Source organism: Mesoplodon bidens, assembly GCF_964165515.1.
Source record: "Mesoplodon bidens genome assembly, chromosome: 6".
NCBI classification, from domain to species: Eukaryota; Metazoa; Chordata; class Mammalia; order Artiodactyla; family Ziphiidae; genus Mesoplodon; species Mesoplodon bidens.
Genome location: NC_138162.1, coordinates 106,834,227 through 106,850,735, shown reverse-complemented (window position 1 = coordinate 106,850,735; position 16,509 = coordinate 106,834,227). Strand labels below are relative to the sequence as shown.

The 16,509-nt window shown below is 42.5% G+C and overlaps 1 protein-coding gene across 1 annotated transcript in view; it reads left to right on the top strand.

Moving 5' to 3' along the window:
* Positions 1–11,837, top strand: part of EBF2 (EBF transcription factor 2) — a gene marked incomplete at both ends in the record, with an annotated part of 192,077 nt that extends 180,240 nt beyond the window's left edge. The window contains 2 exons of the mRNA XM_081236248.1: positions 6,099–6,266; positions 11,806–11,837. Coding sequence (XP_081092374.1) covers positions 6,099–6,266; positions 11,806–11,837 — 200 coding nt within the window. The remainder of the gene's footprint in view (positions 1–6,098; positions 6,267–11,805) is intronic.
* Positions 11,838–16,509: the final 4,672 nt, after the last annotated feature.

Below are 16,509 nucleotides of genomic sequence, written 5' to 3'. Positions count from 1 at the left end.
GTGAAATTCTCATTTTTGTAGATCAAACATGGTTAATATAACAATATAGTGCTTAGTGTGGTGATGGGTGAGGGAGAGAGGAAAAAAAAGACAGGAAGGAGTGGGTGGGGTGTGGGTGGAGAGACAGAGAGAGAGTGAATGGATGAATGAAATTGCCCATCTGGTGTGGATGGCTTGATGTTACTTACTAGATAATTCATTCGGTAGAAAGGGACCCTTCCCACTCCAGCAAATGACAACTTCCTTCCACTATCCTTTCTTGATCAGTCAGTCCCACTGCCACAAGAAAAATAGTAACACCCTGTCTTCAAGTCACCCATTAAAACAAGAGAGAGAGCATACACAAAATAGAAAGAGGAAAGTGCCCTGCCCAGAGGGAGTGGGAAACACAGCAGAGAATGTCCTCTTGTTTCCTACTGGGTCTGTGAGACCCCTTTCACCTTCCTTTTCTGAGGAATGGTCTGAAGGAATTGCAGACTGGGAATGGAATTCCAAACAGTGCGTTCATTACAATAAAATCCCCTACTGCAAAAATACTGAATACCCTATGGAGTTCATTACAATAGCACGTGACCTGTATTTCTACCCAGCTAAGTCTCAAATTCTCTGGGAAATACAAAAAAAAATTGTTTTAAATAAAAAAAAATTAAAAAGCTCAGGGGGATACCATTTCATCAGTTCAGTTGCTTGTGTCTGAAAACACCCTTCTCTGATTTTTCATTTTATTTTCTAAACTAGTCTGATGTGGCTGGGCCATGCCATGGAGCAATCACTTGCCAGAGACGTTAAAAAGAAATAAAGTCAAACCTCTCAGTCAAGTTGACTTGCATGACGGCCAACGCAGAGTATCAAAAACCTGCATCTTTACTGTTTTTGCTCTCACACCACTTCAAAAATGGCCAAACAGATGTTTTTTCAATTTCACATACAAACTTCACTTCCTGGCGGTAGCAGTATGTGCCAAGTTCCAGCTCAGTGCAAGTTTTTATGGCTGAATTCTAAACCCCTGACAATAGGAGGTTATAATGAAACGCTGACAGACCCCTTAGCGCCAACAAATGCAATGGCTCGATGCAAAGGAGGATGTGTGCCTGGTGAGTTCCAGCTGGGACGGTGCAAGCCAATCAATCCTTAGAAGAAGAAAAGTGGTTTTTCCTTAACTCCCCATGTTCACAGAGATTTCTGGGCTAGAAGTGCTTGCCTTTACTTTGGCCTCTATCCACAGAGAGAGGTGTCCAGAGAAATTTTCAATTTCAAGTATGTGTGATCAACTTTCCTAAAACAGTACACTCTGGTATCCCCAAAGATGTTGTACTCAACAAGCCTGCAACACCCAAGGGACCACTTCTTCCAAAGTAGAATAGCCACCAAGCATATTCAAAGTTTGGAACAGGATCCATACAGACAGAATCCAACCTGGTCTCAGGGATTCCTACTTCAGTTATATAGTCTTAGAGTCTGTCCCAGGCCTCAATATTTTCATGTTTTCAAAAGTAAATATCAAGACATTTTCTGTCGTAGAGTGTTAAATGATTATGGTAGAACATGTGGAAATAGTTTTTAAAAGAAAGTATACTCCCATCCTAAAACACCACCTTGTTAATATTTTGGTGTATTTCTATTGTCTTTTTCTTCAGAAAGGAAAAAAATATCCTATGACAATTGTAACATTCTCACTGTAGACGCATTGAAAAGCACGCCTATGTAAAAAAGAAAAGAAAAATGACACACTTCATTTCTATGCAGAGATAACCATGGTTAACTTTTAAAGTATAGCCTTGCAGTTATGGATAGATACATTTTGAAAATTACAGCGTCTGCTCTGATGCACAGCTAATGGGTTTCAGCCATAAGATCAATGAAAAAGAGAGCAGAAGAAAAATGGCAAAATTCTCAGTCACAGTTATGAAACTAGGCTCCGTAAAATCCATCAGTGCAGACCTGTGTCCTAAGAATGGAGAACAGATATTAGGAGTGGCGTTTGCATTGCAAAGTTAACTACGGTCACAAGCTTCTCCCAGGAATTTGTGAAAGAACAGTTAACAGACAACCTTGTTTACAGACAGTTAAACTTTAGATCAAAGAGGCACATTAACATCCAGGAAAGCTATTACGCCTATTGCTCAGGATTATATTATTTTTTCCCAAAGAAATAGAGATTTTCCGTTTGTTTCTTTTAACAGCTTTTGCTGCTTTCTGCTACATCAAAAGTAATACATGTTCATTGTAGGAAATTTTGAAAATATAGACAAGTAAGAGAAAGAAATTTAAGAATCTTCACAATTCTGTCAACCAGATATCATCATTAAAAACTTGGATGTGTATCACATCCTTCTAGACTTCTGCTTTGTGTTTTTAAAAAATAAAAGTGGGCTCATTGTCTATGTTATTATGTAATCTGCTTTAGTCATCTGAGGAGGCGTATCTTTCCATGCCCTTAAATATTCTTCTCCGATATTAGTTTTAATGTTTGCATAGTGTTCCACTTTATGGACCTAATATAGTTTACCCTATTGCTGGTCACTTCACTTATTTCCCAGTTTTTCAAGACTATAAAAACGCCCTTGGATTTTTTTTTGCACATTTATGATTATTTCCTTGGGATTAATTTCTAGAAATTAAATTACTGGGTTAAAAATATGCACATTTTCAAATACTTTGATACATATTATTGAAGTCCTCCAGAGAGGTTAGTACTCCCCTTAGAAAAGGGATAGTATCTGTTTCCCTGCCCTCTTAATTTTTTCTTAATCTCTCTCAATTTGGCAAGTGGAAAATAACATCTCATTACTGTTTTAATTTGCATATGATTCCTAATTGGTTTGACCATTTATAGATCTATAAAGGCCTTTTGGTCATTTTCATTTTTCCTTCTGTGACATTCCTTTTCACTTCCCTTGCCCATTTTTCTAGTGGGATGTTCTCTGATTAATTTATAAAAACTTATTAGCTACCGAGAATCTGAATATATCTAAATAATTATGACATATTTTTCCTAATTTGTCATTTGCCTTTTCTCTATGTGTTACAGAAATATTTTTGACATGTCTTATGATGTTCTGTTTAGGTTTTGGGGTTGAAAGGATTAGGTAAATTATATAACTTCCTAATTTTTCTACTAGCTCCTTTATAATTTTGCTTTTTACAAATAACTGTTTAATCCACTTAGATTTACTTTCGTGTTTAACACGAGGAGGCACCCTAAATTTTGTCTCCAAATGGCTAGCGTATTGTTCCCATGTGTTTATTTCCCCACTAATTTGAAATGTCACCTTTATTAAGTTCTAATTCTCATGTATACTCAGGTCTGTTTCTGGACTCTATTTTCGCCAAGGATTGGTCTGCCTATTTCTATGCTAGTATAACACTGATTTCATTTGTGTAGGCTTATCATAAGTTTTAATCTCTGTTAAGACAAATGCCTCCTTAAAAAAAATTTTTTTTTAACAAAACTTTCTGGCTCTAACAGTGTTGTTGTTTTAAATAGATAAATATAGAAGTTATGTTTGTTGACACACACAGATTAAAATTTCCTCTAGGCTTTTGATTATAGCCACATTAAATTTTAAATGTGGATGTCATTTGACATTTTACAAAAATTCTGTTAAAAATATTTTAAATGGGCATGTTACAGCTCTGTGCTTATTCAACTCTGTAACAATTCTTTTACACTACTTGGTGAAGCCTGAAGTGACTCCTTTCCCACTGAGAGGTGGCCATGCTAATGAGCATGCTTTTAGATCTGTTACTAGAAAAGAAGTATTTGTAAAAGTGAGTCATATGCTGAATATACATGGAATTGAGTGTGTGTGTGTGTGTGTGTGTGTGTGTGTGTGTGTGGCTAATTCACGTTATAAAAACCCTCCTCTATCATGGTGTATGAGGGGAGATTCTGCTATTGCAGACTCAGAAACCAAGGTGCCATTTTGATGCTCGCATGGATCACATAGTATGGCAGAGATTGGATGGTGGTCAGAATCAGGGGCTCCTGATTCTCAGCGTTCCTTTGGCCTCTGATTCTGTGCCTTACAGAAAGAGGAGAGGACTCACCCACCCACCCTGCTCACACACACCCATTTCACTGATGCTAAAACCAAGGCTAGAAGAGGAGATTGACTTAGAACTACGAATAAGATCCATTCTCAGTGCTTAAACCTGTATCCTCTCCCATAACAATAGTGAATTAGCCAGATTTCTTCTTCATTTGCAGCTTCAAGTATGACATGAGATTCTTTAAGGATTTTTCCTCCTTTCCAGTTTTTTCTTTTCTATTTTTTTATTGACGTATAGTTGAATTACAATGTTGTGTTAATTACTGCTGTATAGCAAAGTGACTCAGTTATACATACATATACATTCTTTTTCATATTCTTTTTCATTATGGTTTATCACAGGATATTGAATGTAGTTCCCTGTGCTACACAGTAGGACCTTGTTTATTCATTCTCTATATATTGATGCCACCATTTTTTTCTTTTGATTCATATTACTTGTGGAAAGACCGAGATGTATTCGGATGCTTCCTTCTGCACTGCCCTTTAAATCAGGACCACTTCAGGATAAGAAGTTTTTAGATAAAGCTCTTTTTTTTTTTTTTTGAAGTCTTTGGTTTGTTGTACAGCTGTAAAAGACATCATATTGGAGGTACACTGTATGACTGCTTTATATAGACAATTTGTGAACACAGCCCAAAGTCTATCTTTATATGGAGAGGGGGGAAATGGGGATGGAGTCTTCCACAGGATATCAGAACACTGGACCTTCAATTCACCTTGTACTTGGTCTTTGAACCATAACTCGCACTCATGTTCTCACTTTCAGATTTAGTTTGTGGAGTATCTGGACCACTGATGATATGAAGTGGAAATCAGTCTTAGCCTTTGTCATGGCCGTTGCCATTACATTCCAGTAATTCTTTTACCAAGTCATGTGACTTGGACAGTTCAGAATTCTGGACATTATGCTAAAATGAGCCCCTGATACTTGACCTTATACTATAAAATGCTATCTTGAACAATTCTACCCTTGTGAACTCAAGTTTACCCCTTTCTCGAGCAAGTTGAACCTAGGAGAAGATTTTCTTCTTGTATGATGTGACTTGGTGGAGTGTCTGACATTAAGACATGGGGCCCTTCGTTGTGTAAATTGCCTTTATTTTTCCTGGAAATCCACAATACTTAGTTTTTGGCTTCCTTTAAGTCACTTTAATGTTAATATTGGTATTTTTTTCTACACATCACATCCGAGGAGGCTGACTTGCAGCTTTATTTCCCAGGAGCTCTGAAAGTAGAGGAAGAAGGAGGTAATCTCTTAAATGTTAATAAACTTTTACATTTAATGAGGAAGTGGCCCACAGAGATGGTGCACTCCGAGAAGATGCCAACCCTACAGATCAAACCTCTGGTGCCCTGAGAATTGCCAGGGAAGCACACGGCTCCCAGACAGGACTACTTTTTAGGGTAAAAAAAGAGGTTTCTGTTTTTTAGGAGACTTGATAATTTTTCAGTTGTTGGTCTTAGCCTTCTCTGGTCGAGCTTCTACTCGTGGATTAAGACCTATCACAATTTCATCTCCTGCTGACACTTTCCTGACTCTTCCAGGTGGAAAAGCACTCTGCCCGCTGTATCTCAGCGTTGTGTACACTCCTCCAATAGGACAATGACCCTATTAGTTGTTTTTTTTTTTTTTTTTTGCGGTACACGGGCCTCTCACCGTTGTGGCTTCTCCCATTGCGGAGCGCAGGCTCCGGACGCGCAGGCTCAGCAGCCATGGCTCACGGGCCCAGCCGCTCCGCGGCATGTGGGATCTTCCCGGACCGGGGCACGAACCCGTGTCCCCTGCGTCGGCAGGCGGACTCTCAACCACTGCGCCACCAGGGAAGCCCCCCTATTAGTTTTTTTATTTGTTTATTCCTCCCACGGGACAGGGCAGGGACCTTGTCACATTCAACTTCTTTTTGAATCCCTGGAATCAGGAACAATGCCTGGAATAAATTCGTGATTTCTCAATCAGTGTGTAGAGGCTGTTATGTACTGAAGACAGAACGTAACTTCTAGATGTTTCTCTTTCTAAAAAAGGATTGTGCATTTGCTTTCCAGTCATGTCATCCAGTCCCACTGTTGGATCTTCCAGCACGTCCTCCATCCTCCCATTTTCCTCTTCAGTTTTTCCTGCTGTCAAACAGAAGAGTGCCTTCGCCCCTGTCATCAGGCCCCAAGGCTCCCCTTCACCTGCTTGCTCCAGTGGCAACGGAAATGGATTCAGAGGTAAGCAAAGCAGCACCCTGGGCATCCGCATGATACATGTGCCACAGGGTCAGCAAAGTGAGAGTAAACAGCTCAGCATCCTTCTGTATCTCTAGCCATTTACCTACAAGGAGATGCTTTGGTGTTTTCATCACAAGACCCGAAAATGACGTGTACAGCTGGGCTAGTTCTCTATCCAAGAGCGAGATGGGGGAATAACAGAGAAGTCGGACAACTGTGCAAGGACACAGATTAACTATGGTGGGGTCATATATACCCTCTAGGAGCATTGGACTCCCCAGACCTCTGCTTTTCACAAGGCCATGTCACTATTTCCCAGAAGGTGCCTGGCCACCACAGCAGATGCCACGTGGTGACTACTACTTACCGAATCGGCTTGCCATCTGCAGTGCATTCCCAGTCCCATGGCACGAATGGACAAGGTCCGTCAGGAGCCACGAGCAAGTTCTGAGAATTCTGGTTACATGCTGGTCAAATTGATAGCAGGTGCCTGATCGGGGTGGGGTAGGGAAGAAAGAAAAAAAGACATACTGGGTCTAAGAACAAACATTAATATCCCCCGTCAAACCCATTTTTGAGCTATGTCCTAAAATATAATACGACATGACATAGCACGAATGTGATGAGTACATGAGAATCTAATCATCTCATTGTGAATGGGAGGCAGCTGATGGCAAAAGAGCAAATTGGAAACTGCTGAACGCCAGGGAGCTTAACGACCCACATTATTTTTAGGCTGCTCCCTGCGTCTTGACATGAAAACATTCACGACAAGCGGTGTTGGATAAAACCAAAGAGGGCAGAGGTTTGGTTTGGTTAACCCCTCGTGGATCAAAGCCTCCGAGGTCAGCAGAGCCTCGAATGGGCTGTGCTGTCCCTGGAATGGCATCTGCCTAGTGGCTTTATGATTGCACAGGGGTTCCCGAGCCTCTGGGGACACCCGTGAGGGTGCACTCACCCGTTGTGGCCAAGCACAGCTGTGGGAGGTACGTCAGTTTCCTGACACATTCTACCAGTAGAGCGATGGTACCTCCTTGAAGTCAAGAGACTTGACAGACAAACTGTGAAATAAGAGTTGAAAGCCCAGCCCTCAGAAGAGCCCCTAAAAGTTCTTTTGCTTCTAACTAGACAAAGCAGCTGGGTCTACATGCCGCCCAGCATGGGAGTAGTTGGAAACATCTGTATTATTTGTAGGAAAAAAAAAATACATATATATATATGTATTTGCTTTTTATCCAGATGTCAGATCCAGAGAGAAACAGGCTCAGCCTGTAGCTAAGCGTCTCCACCTGCCACACCTCCCAACAGAGACCAGTGGTTTCTAGCCTGTCATTAGGGGACATGCTCAGAACTTTTCCCACGATGGCTTCACCTCCAGACTGGGATAGGAAAACAACTGCTGAATTTTTGCTGCATGTTCCCCTTCAGCAATATGACTCCCCTTTCCAAGTACTACGGTTGTAGTCATGTCCGTTAGACCTGGCAGGGTTGCAGCAACATGGCTGGACCTAGAGACTGTCATACTGAGTGAAGTAAGTCAGACAGAGAAAGACAAATATTGTGTGATATGGTTTGTATGTGGAATCTAAAAAAAGGGTACAAAGGAACTCGTACCTATCTACAAAACAGAAAGAGAGCTACAGATTCTAGAAAACAAACTTGTGGTTACCAGGGGGTAAGGGGAGGAGGGATAAATTGGGGGATTGGGATCGACATATACACACGACTGTATATACAGTAGATAACAAATAAGGACCTACTGTATCGCTCAGGGAACTCTACTCAATACTCTGTAATGGCCTATATGGGAAAAGAACCTCAAAAAGAGTGAACATATGTATATGTATAACTGATTCACTCTGCTGTACAGCAGAAACTAACACAGCATTGTAAATCAACTAGGCTCCAAGAAAAATTTTTTAAAAACACAAAAAAACCTGGCGGGGGCCACACAGGTTTCGTTGGGGAAATGCAGAGTGAGAGGCCCAAGAAAGACTAAGGGCAAAGGGCAAGCGCAGGTGCAGGAGGAGGACAGGAGGGGCACAGCCCTTCCTTCACTCCAGGCATCAACTCCTGCAAATATTTTCAGCTTCACTTTGAGGAAGAAAAGTGCCACTTGCCACCCCTCCCCCAGCCCCTCTCTCACGCAGGGGCTGAGCCGGGGGAACAGAGCTGGTTGACTCAGGCCCTTCCGTGTCTGTGCTGTCCAGGGAGACCCATCTGTAGGGCCTGTCCAGCTTGCAGCCCTCAGGGAGGCCAGGACAAAGTTTTCACTGGCAGCCGTGGCCTGGAATCTCCACCCTGCTAGTGGCTGCATGCCCAAGGGCCTCCTGTGGTGTCACCTGGTCAGGGTGCAGTTGTCCCAAAGGGCTGGAACGGTCTGTGTGGTCACAGCAAGGTTTCCTGGCGGAGGCAGCGGCAGGTGAAATAGCCAGAAGACCCCCCCCCTAGGGTCCTCGGCCTTGCGAGCTTCCGTCACTACCAGTGACAGAGTGTCTGAGCAGCACAGTCTTAACTGTGTGTGCAGGAGTGACCACTGAGTTGGTTACACACAGACACAGGTCCTGGGCTCTAGTTCATTTCTATAGAATCACTGAGAAGTCCTGAGCCTCTTTGAGATCCTACAACTCCCTCCCAATTGCCCTGGTGATTTTAACCTTGAGGAGGAGGAGGACGATGGGGGGGCGGGATGGAGGAGGAAAAGGTGGAGGGGAAGGAGGTAGCAACACTTAAGTTAGGAGCTGGAGACTGAAACACAAGAACTATGAAAATACAAAGTAGTGTGCGGAGAAGTGGGAGAGAATTCCGAGGAGAACCTCAAAGACTACCAACCGTGGGAAGAACACGGAACTTGACTTCAGCAGACACTGCAGGCTGTACCAGTGCATCCGTACCAGTCACTGTCCTCGGATAGCCTCAGTCTCCTAGCCTGTTAAACAGGAGAACGGCTCGCTCTATCCCAAGGTGGTTGAGAAGCAACGTGTGCAAAGAAGTAGGAGAGGTGAAGGACGTTTCGTACGGCAGAGGGAGGCTGGAGCTGACAAAGGACGCCTTCCAGAAGCCTTCACTCTGGTTCTTCCCTCATTTGGGACCGGTGACTCGCAGTTCAAGGTCCAGCATCACCAGGTGTCCCGCTGGTGCAGAGAGCCACGCTGACCTTGAATACACTGCCTGCAATCACCGAATGAAGGGATCCTGGGGTGACGGGGGCTGAGTGGACGCTCCATCTCTTTAGGGACAGTGGGAGAGTGTAAATGTGGCCTGAGGTGGAGGGTGATCACAGGCTGAGAGGGAGTTTCTTCTCTCCACCTGCTCTAAGGTGAGGTCGTCTTAGTCACCTGCAGAGGGACTGTGCAGCCCACACTCTCCAAGACTCGCTGACTGTGCCTGGATCCCACGTGCAAGACGCTGAACCAAGTGCCTTATAGGAATTATCTTGTTCCAGCCTCTTGTGTGACCCAAAGGCGAAGGTCATACTGGTATCACCATTTTTAGTTAAGGAGCTTGCCCAGGGCCACACAGCCAGTGACTGATGACGTGAACTCAGACGTTTTGACCCCAGGGCCTGCACTCCGACAGCCCGCTGTCTCTCCGGGGACAGACGTAGTATAGGTCCTCTCTTCACCGTTCGCCCGTACCAACTTTCCACCTGGACCGAAGAGGGATTATTACATTCCCATGAAACGTCAAAGGTAAAAAGAAATTGGACAAAGTGCAGTTAAGGATCCTCCCAAATCACTGCTGCTTTCTGTCTGTTGGCTACGGTTTCTACAAGCAAAAAGTCAGGGTCACCACGGAGCAGAGTGCAGCCCACGCAGTGCCTGGTGTGGGACCAGGAAGAAGAAAAATCCATGAAATCTGCTGTTCTTCAGTCATGCAGTGGATCTTGTTCTTGGAGCGGCTCTGCCCTTCTAATAAGCTCCTTAGATAACTCTCTGAGGATGCAGGAAAAGGAAGGGGCTGGTGAGTCTGAAGTGTAATAGACAAGTTAACGTTGAAAACGTGAGCCCGAAACCTACTGCTGGGGAGCTATACATGCAGTGTTCATTTTCCCCACCTTCTACCTCATTTATCAGGCATTCACAGTTGATGAGTATAGATCGTCAAGATAATAGTATGCGCTGTGTGCCAGATTCGTTTTCCAGCTCCCTCCAGGAAAAAAAAAAAAAAAAAGAATAAAATAAAATACCTCCTACACTCTGGGATAATTACCAGGGTTGCTATATCTCCAAATCATTGGGGAGTGTCCAGAATTGAACTGCCTTTATTGAAAAGTTACATCGATTCAATATATAGTAATACAGGCAAAAATAATTAAGGGTTTGCTCGCTGTGTAAGACCTTAATCTGGATCTCACAAACATTCAATAAAGGCTGTATGGTGAGGGAAATAGATGGCTGACAATTCTGCCTGAGAAGACTGGCTGGCAAGGAGAGAAGAGGTGTAGAGGGAGGGAAGGGAAGAGGAGAGGGAGAGGGGAGGGAGGGGTGGGGGAGAGAGGAGGGAAGGAGGGAGGGAGAGAGAGAGATCGGTGCTGGAAGAAGCAGGAAGAATTCTGTCCATTTGCTTATCAGGTTAGTGAACACCGTTCAGCAAAATGCTCCTATGATGTTTGATAAGCCCTCTAGATGAGGCTTAGACAATAAAACTCAAAGGATCAAATTCTAGATGCAGTGTGAAGTGTGGACACAAGGAAACTATTCTGCCCGTTTCCAAGAATGTGAAAATTCGATGGGTTCATCACCCGAAAGCCAAGGCCAGAGGGTTGCGTTTTGCTGTGTGATTTTTCCACATTGTGCTGATGCTGCTTTATTTCTCACATCGAGGGGAAACCTTGGACCTGATGCCACCCAGACAGGCATTTTCCGTATCCTCTTGACAGAGGGGCGCTGGACACTGCGCTTGGATTGGGGGTGAAGAGTAGAGATTGGGGTGACTCCCAAATTAGGAACTAAATTAAGTCTTTTGTTCCAGTGGATCAGCATCCCTTAGTGAATGGACATCACATACAGCAGTGAGCCCCAAAGGAAGACGAGCTAGTTAGGAAAAAAAAAACAACTCATCCAATTTCAGCTAGGATGGATAGAAAGTCCGATTTGTTATAAACGATGCCCAGTAAGTAACTCAATAGGCTTGGCACCTGGAATTTATTTTCCTCTTCCAATCATATAATATAGAAATTATTTTAGTCTAATAGTGAAAAATATATTAGAGATATGTTACAATTTAGTTTACATGTTTACGTCTCTCATGTCATGTATACAACCCATTAATGTAAAGCAAAACATAATTTTTGGCCTCCCAAGCAAAACTTCAACAAGCTTTGTTTATGTTTCAGTGATTCAATAAGGCTTCGGTGCCTCTCATTGGCTGTCTGCTAGACCAGACCTGGAGAAAATGGGTTCCCATATCAGCTGAGGGCACCATCGCCCTGGACGGTACCAGACTGTCCATCCCAGGCCCCGCCCCTCTCTCTGGTTTCTAGACCTTCATGTAAAGAATCTCTAAGTCTCATGCCTGTGCCACTCTTCCCTTGCAGCCATGACCGGACTTGTCGTGCCCCCGATGTAAAGAAGAGGAAGAACTGCTTTCTTATAGCACAAAACTGCTTACTCTGATGGACCAATAATGAAGAAAGCACTAGGGGCTCTCTGGGGAAAGTTGTGCCCCAAGTGAACACGATGGACAGATCTGGGTTTGCAAGGAGCTGCCTCTTACCTGGTCTCACGTTTCTTGTGTAGCTCTGATGGTAACTACACAAACTGACCCTCTTGGGAACAAGGACAAAAGATGTCATTGACGTAGTCAGTGCTAAGAGCAGAAATGCAATTCTTTGTTATGAACATTATGAGAACCACCTTCCTATGTTTGTAAAATATTTAAGAAAAAAAATTGGCAAACGGTTCATGCTTAATATTTTGGATACTATTTGTTTTTCTTTGTAGGAAAAAAAAGTTGAAAGTTTCTATTTTCTATGAAGCCTTTCAGATACCAATTTAGTTTATGCAGGAAAAAAAATTGAACAAAACAGGGTACCAGCATGGAAGACTTTCTTAAAATGAAACCTGAATTGAATGATGAAATGTTGTTGTATGTGTGTTTGCTTATAGTTTAATCTCTTTAAAAAACAAACAAACAAAAAAACAAAAAAAGGGAAAAATTTTAAAATGTTTTACAATTATTTAAATAAATAAACGTGTAACTTATTGTAAGTAGAGGTAGAAATTAAGACCTTTTTGGAAGAGAGAGGAATTTCTCTTCCTGATGTAAAATGGAAGTGATGCAAACATGTAGTAACAAGTTTAAAAGGTGTGTGATTATTACTGCAGTTACTTACTAGACTCTTATCCCCCATCCCGCATCCCCCTCTTTTTCCATCATTTTACTGACCCACAGGCAAGAACATGTATCTTATGTAGAACAACCCGATGCAGAAACAACGATGCAAGGCCATGCACGTACACAAATACTCAAATCCATCAATCCATTCCCAGCTCCGTCTGCTTTCTAAATAGTCTACATGTCCCTTTAGGTATTCACTCTTTGTGAATACATAATTTTTAAAATTTATATTAGCGTTCAACATTCTCCCCTGAGCAGTGCAGAGAATTCCCATGTTTTAGTGTGTCCCCGGCTTTGCATCCCAGGCAAAGACGGGTCTCACCTTAAAGACAGCCAAAGCCATGTGACTTTCCCAAACGAGTGGCCTCTGTGGAATCTCCCTTTCAGAGCCCCTCCCTCCCTCCTCTTTGCTTACCTGGTTCAGCACAGAGATTTAAGCCCCACAGAACTTCAGAAACTGGATTTGAAGACGGTGACTCTGTTTCTTGGACTCTTTCATCGTCAATCTTAGGATGTTCGCATTCTTTCTTCTCGCTGCAGATTTCCCCTTTCATGGCATTAAACTCACCTGAAAAAAATATATATTCAATTTGACACAGTTTCCAGGCAAGAATGTGATGGGGTGCAGAAGAGGCATGTTAAAAGCCCTAATCTCTCTTCTGATCTTCAAAGAAATGGAAACCTAGATTCTTAGCAGGGTCAGAGAGTAGGGGCATCTGTGTTCCAAGCAACACATTTCCCCAGGCCTGCGACAGGCACTCGTAAGTTCTGGGGCTAGCTCTTAGCGGGAGAAACCTTGCAGGAACTGCTAACATGGAGTAAAGTCTTGAAAGCCTGTGTGATCCTGGAGCTGTTTCCAGAATTACCTGGATTGCCAACAAGGATGTCATTTTTTTTCCAGACCAGGGTTCTCCTTGCTGACTCACTGGCACCACAGTATAGTCTCTATACAGACTTCAGTTTGGGCTTCTTGGTTGGGGTTCTATTAGAAATGGATGCAGCTCTGCTGGAAAAACATGTTTAGTGCATCTGAGCCAATTTTGGACAACTTCATAAATTCAGCCTTCCTTCCATTTGCTCACACCTATTCAACCCCCAATGGTCTTATTTGCCTTTAATCTATTCTAGAACTACCCAATATGACCCAAATATTAGTTCTACGCACATGATAATCCAAGGGTTTGGAAACCTGGCATACTTGTAATTCCTGCTGACTGTCCCTGTCCCTCCTAGTCAGGGCTTAGAGCACCAAAAAAAAAAAAAAAAACGGAAACACACAAGAGAACTTTTCCCCAGTGAAAAATCTGATGGGAGAGGAAGAGTGTGGATGACAAACATCACCACCCAAAAGTGAAAGCAGAACAAAACTAAGCATGTTTAGACCTGGATTTGAGCCAATCCAACATAAGGAAATGTTTTTTTTTTAAGTAGCGTTGCTTTTAGAATCTGTGAAGTTCACTCTTGCATGAAGATGAGTGCAGTACTGTCTTCAAAATGGTGGTAGAATTTCTTGGTAGATTTACACCGAAAAATGTAACTAAATACCAGACATCCTTGACCATTCAGCTAGAACCTCAGCAGTGACAGATCTATTTAAGTGTACAAATGTGTGTAAGGATGATTTTTAGTTACTAATGAATTAAAGACAAAGCTACTCTCTCCTCTTTAGTCATTGCTGTTAAATCATTCCGGTCCCAGGTTATTTTTGTGCCACTTGGAATAAGTATTTCTGTAGGTAACTACAAATTCTATCCTATCTTTGTAAAAGGAGCTGTGTTAAGATTTTTCACTTAAAGGGACAATTTACTTCATTATTTATCTCATTTTTTTTGTTATAGCATCATATTTTCCCCCAGTTTTTCTTTGCACATTTCAATTATGCATGGTTTAAAAACCATCCCCTTCTCTACCTTTTGTACAGTAAGGTCTCATTTTCAAACTGTATAGTTTCATTTTATCGTTTTGCTTTGTCAGTTATATACAGTATAAAGTTGCTATGCACAGAGCTTTTTGTAAAGACAGCTTTTTTGTTTACTGTTTTTAATGGTCTTACTTATGAAAGAATATCTTGTTTGTAAAATGAATATGTCTACTTCAGTTTTAAACTTTAAATTATCCTAACAAAAAATAAAATTTTTGTACTGTAAAAATAATTGGAACTTGGCTTTTTTAAAAAAAATATTTATTTTATTTTTGGCTGCATTGGGTCTTAGTTGCTGCACATGGACTTTCTCTAGTTGTGGCGAGTGGGGCTACTCTTCGTTGCGATGCACGGGCTTCTCATTGCGGTGGCTTCTCTTGTTGCGAAGCACAGCCTCTAGGCACGCTGGCTTCAGTAGTTGTGGCTCACAGGCTTAGTAGTTGTGGCTCACAGGCTCTAGAGTGCAGGCTCAGTAGTTGTGGTGCACGGGCTTGGTTGCTTCGCGGCATGTGGGATCTTCCCAGACCAGGGCTCGAACCCGTGTCCCCTGCATTGGCAGGCAGATTCTTAACCACTGTGCCACCAGAGAAGCCCGGCTTTTTTTTTTTTTTTTTTTTTTTGAAGTGGAAAAAATTGACTTTGGAACTTATTCTTAAGTTTGGGGATCTTCTCATAGCTGCGAGTCCCTGAACTCTGGTTGAGGAAATCTTACTATTATCTTTTGCTTACATGGAAAGTGTTCTGAGGTGCTTACCTGGAAGAGGAAATATGTATGACTTTAGGCCATTTTTCTGTATGTATTTATTTATGTGTCCATCTGGTCAAATCCCTTCATAAAAACTCAATGACCCTACATCCAGTGTTGGACTTTTTAGGGTAGGTGAGTAGTCTACTTAGATTTGAAACTGCAAAATTGAACAAATGTTATAGGCTGATCCATCAGACACTGAGGCTGGACACAGACGTGATGCTTGTTTTTAGATCATAGGAAGAGAACAAGACACATGCCTCTGGAAGGAAATAGTTTATAGAAAATAGCTCATACAGGAAGATGGAAGCGCTGTAGGAGCTCAGAGAAGACAGCTATCACAGAGAGTTGGAGTGGTCAGAGAAGGTTCCATGGGGGAGGCAGGGCTTGATGGGGCCTTCAAAGGACGGTAGAAATGTTGCAGTAGAGGTTGGCAGTGAGCACTGCAGAGGGGAAGGCCATCATGAAAAAGGCAAGTAAAGGGAAATTCACAAAGCACATTTAGGAGAATGTGATTCTGAGCACGATTTTTCCACCAGACTATTCACAAGCACACTCATAATAGGACTATCTGATTTCTTTTACAAGGGTATAGAGATGTGCAAGGAACACATAAATTGTGCTCCTTGCATAAGTGGATGAGATGCTATTTCTAAGCACTATTCTGAAAAAGCCACTGTGGTTTTGCTTTTTTCCGTGTTGACCGACTCTCTGCGAAGACCGTGCTTCCCCCGGGTCTTTGCCCGGTGCCTTCTCAGCCTTCAGGCCACAGTTTAAGTAGCATCTACTCAGGGAGGACTTTGCTGACCTCCGACCATGCAGATTTCCCACCTATTCTCTTTAGCTGGCCTCTGTTTGTGTCCTTGTAATTTGTATTCATTTGTGGTCCACTTTAAATTGAAGGCTCATAAGAACAGGGTCCATTATCTGTCACAATCCTGGATGTGGAGCTCAGAGCCCAGTGCCTGAGATGCCCCACGAATACTTGTTAAATGAGCAAATGAGAGACTGAATTCTGATCCCTAGAGGCAGCCCTGCCTTGGCATGTGGGAGAGGCAGCTGATCTGTCACAAATGATAGGAAACAGTATCACTTTGAGAATCCACTCTTTAGGGACTATCTTGTCAGTCAGCTAACACAAAAAAAATCATGGAGTGTGTCTATAATATAAAGTGACTGGCTGCTTAATAAACATAGGAAACTCAAAATGAGAAGGAACTGAGGAATAAAAA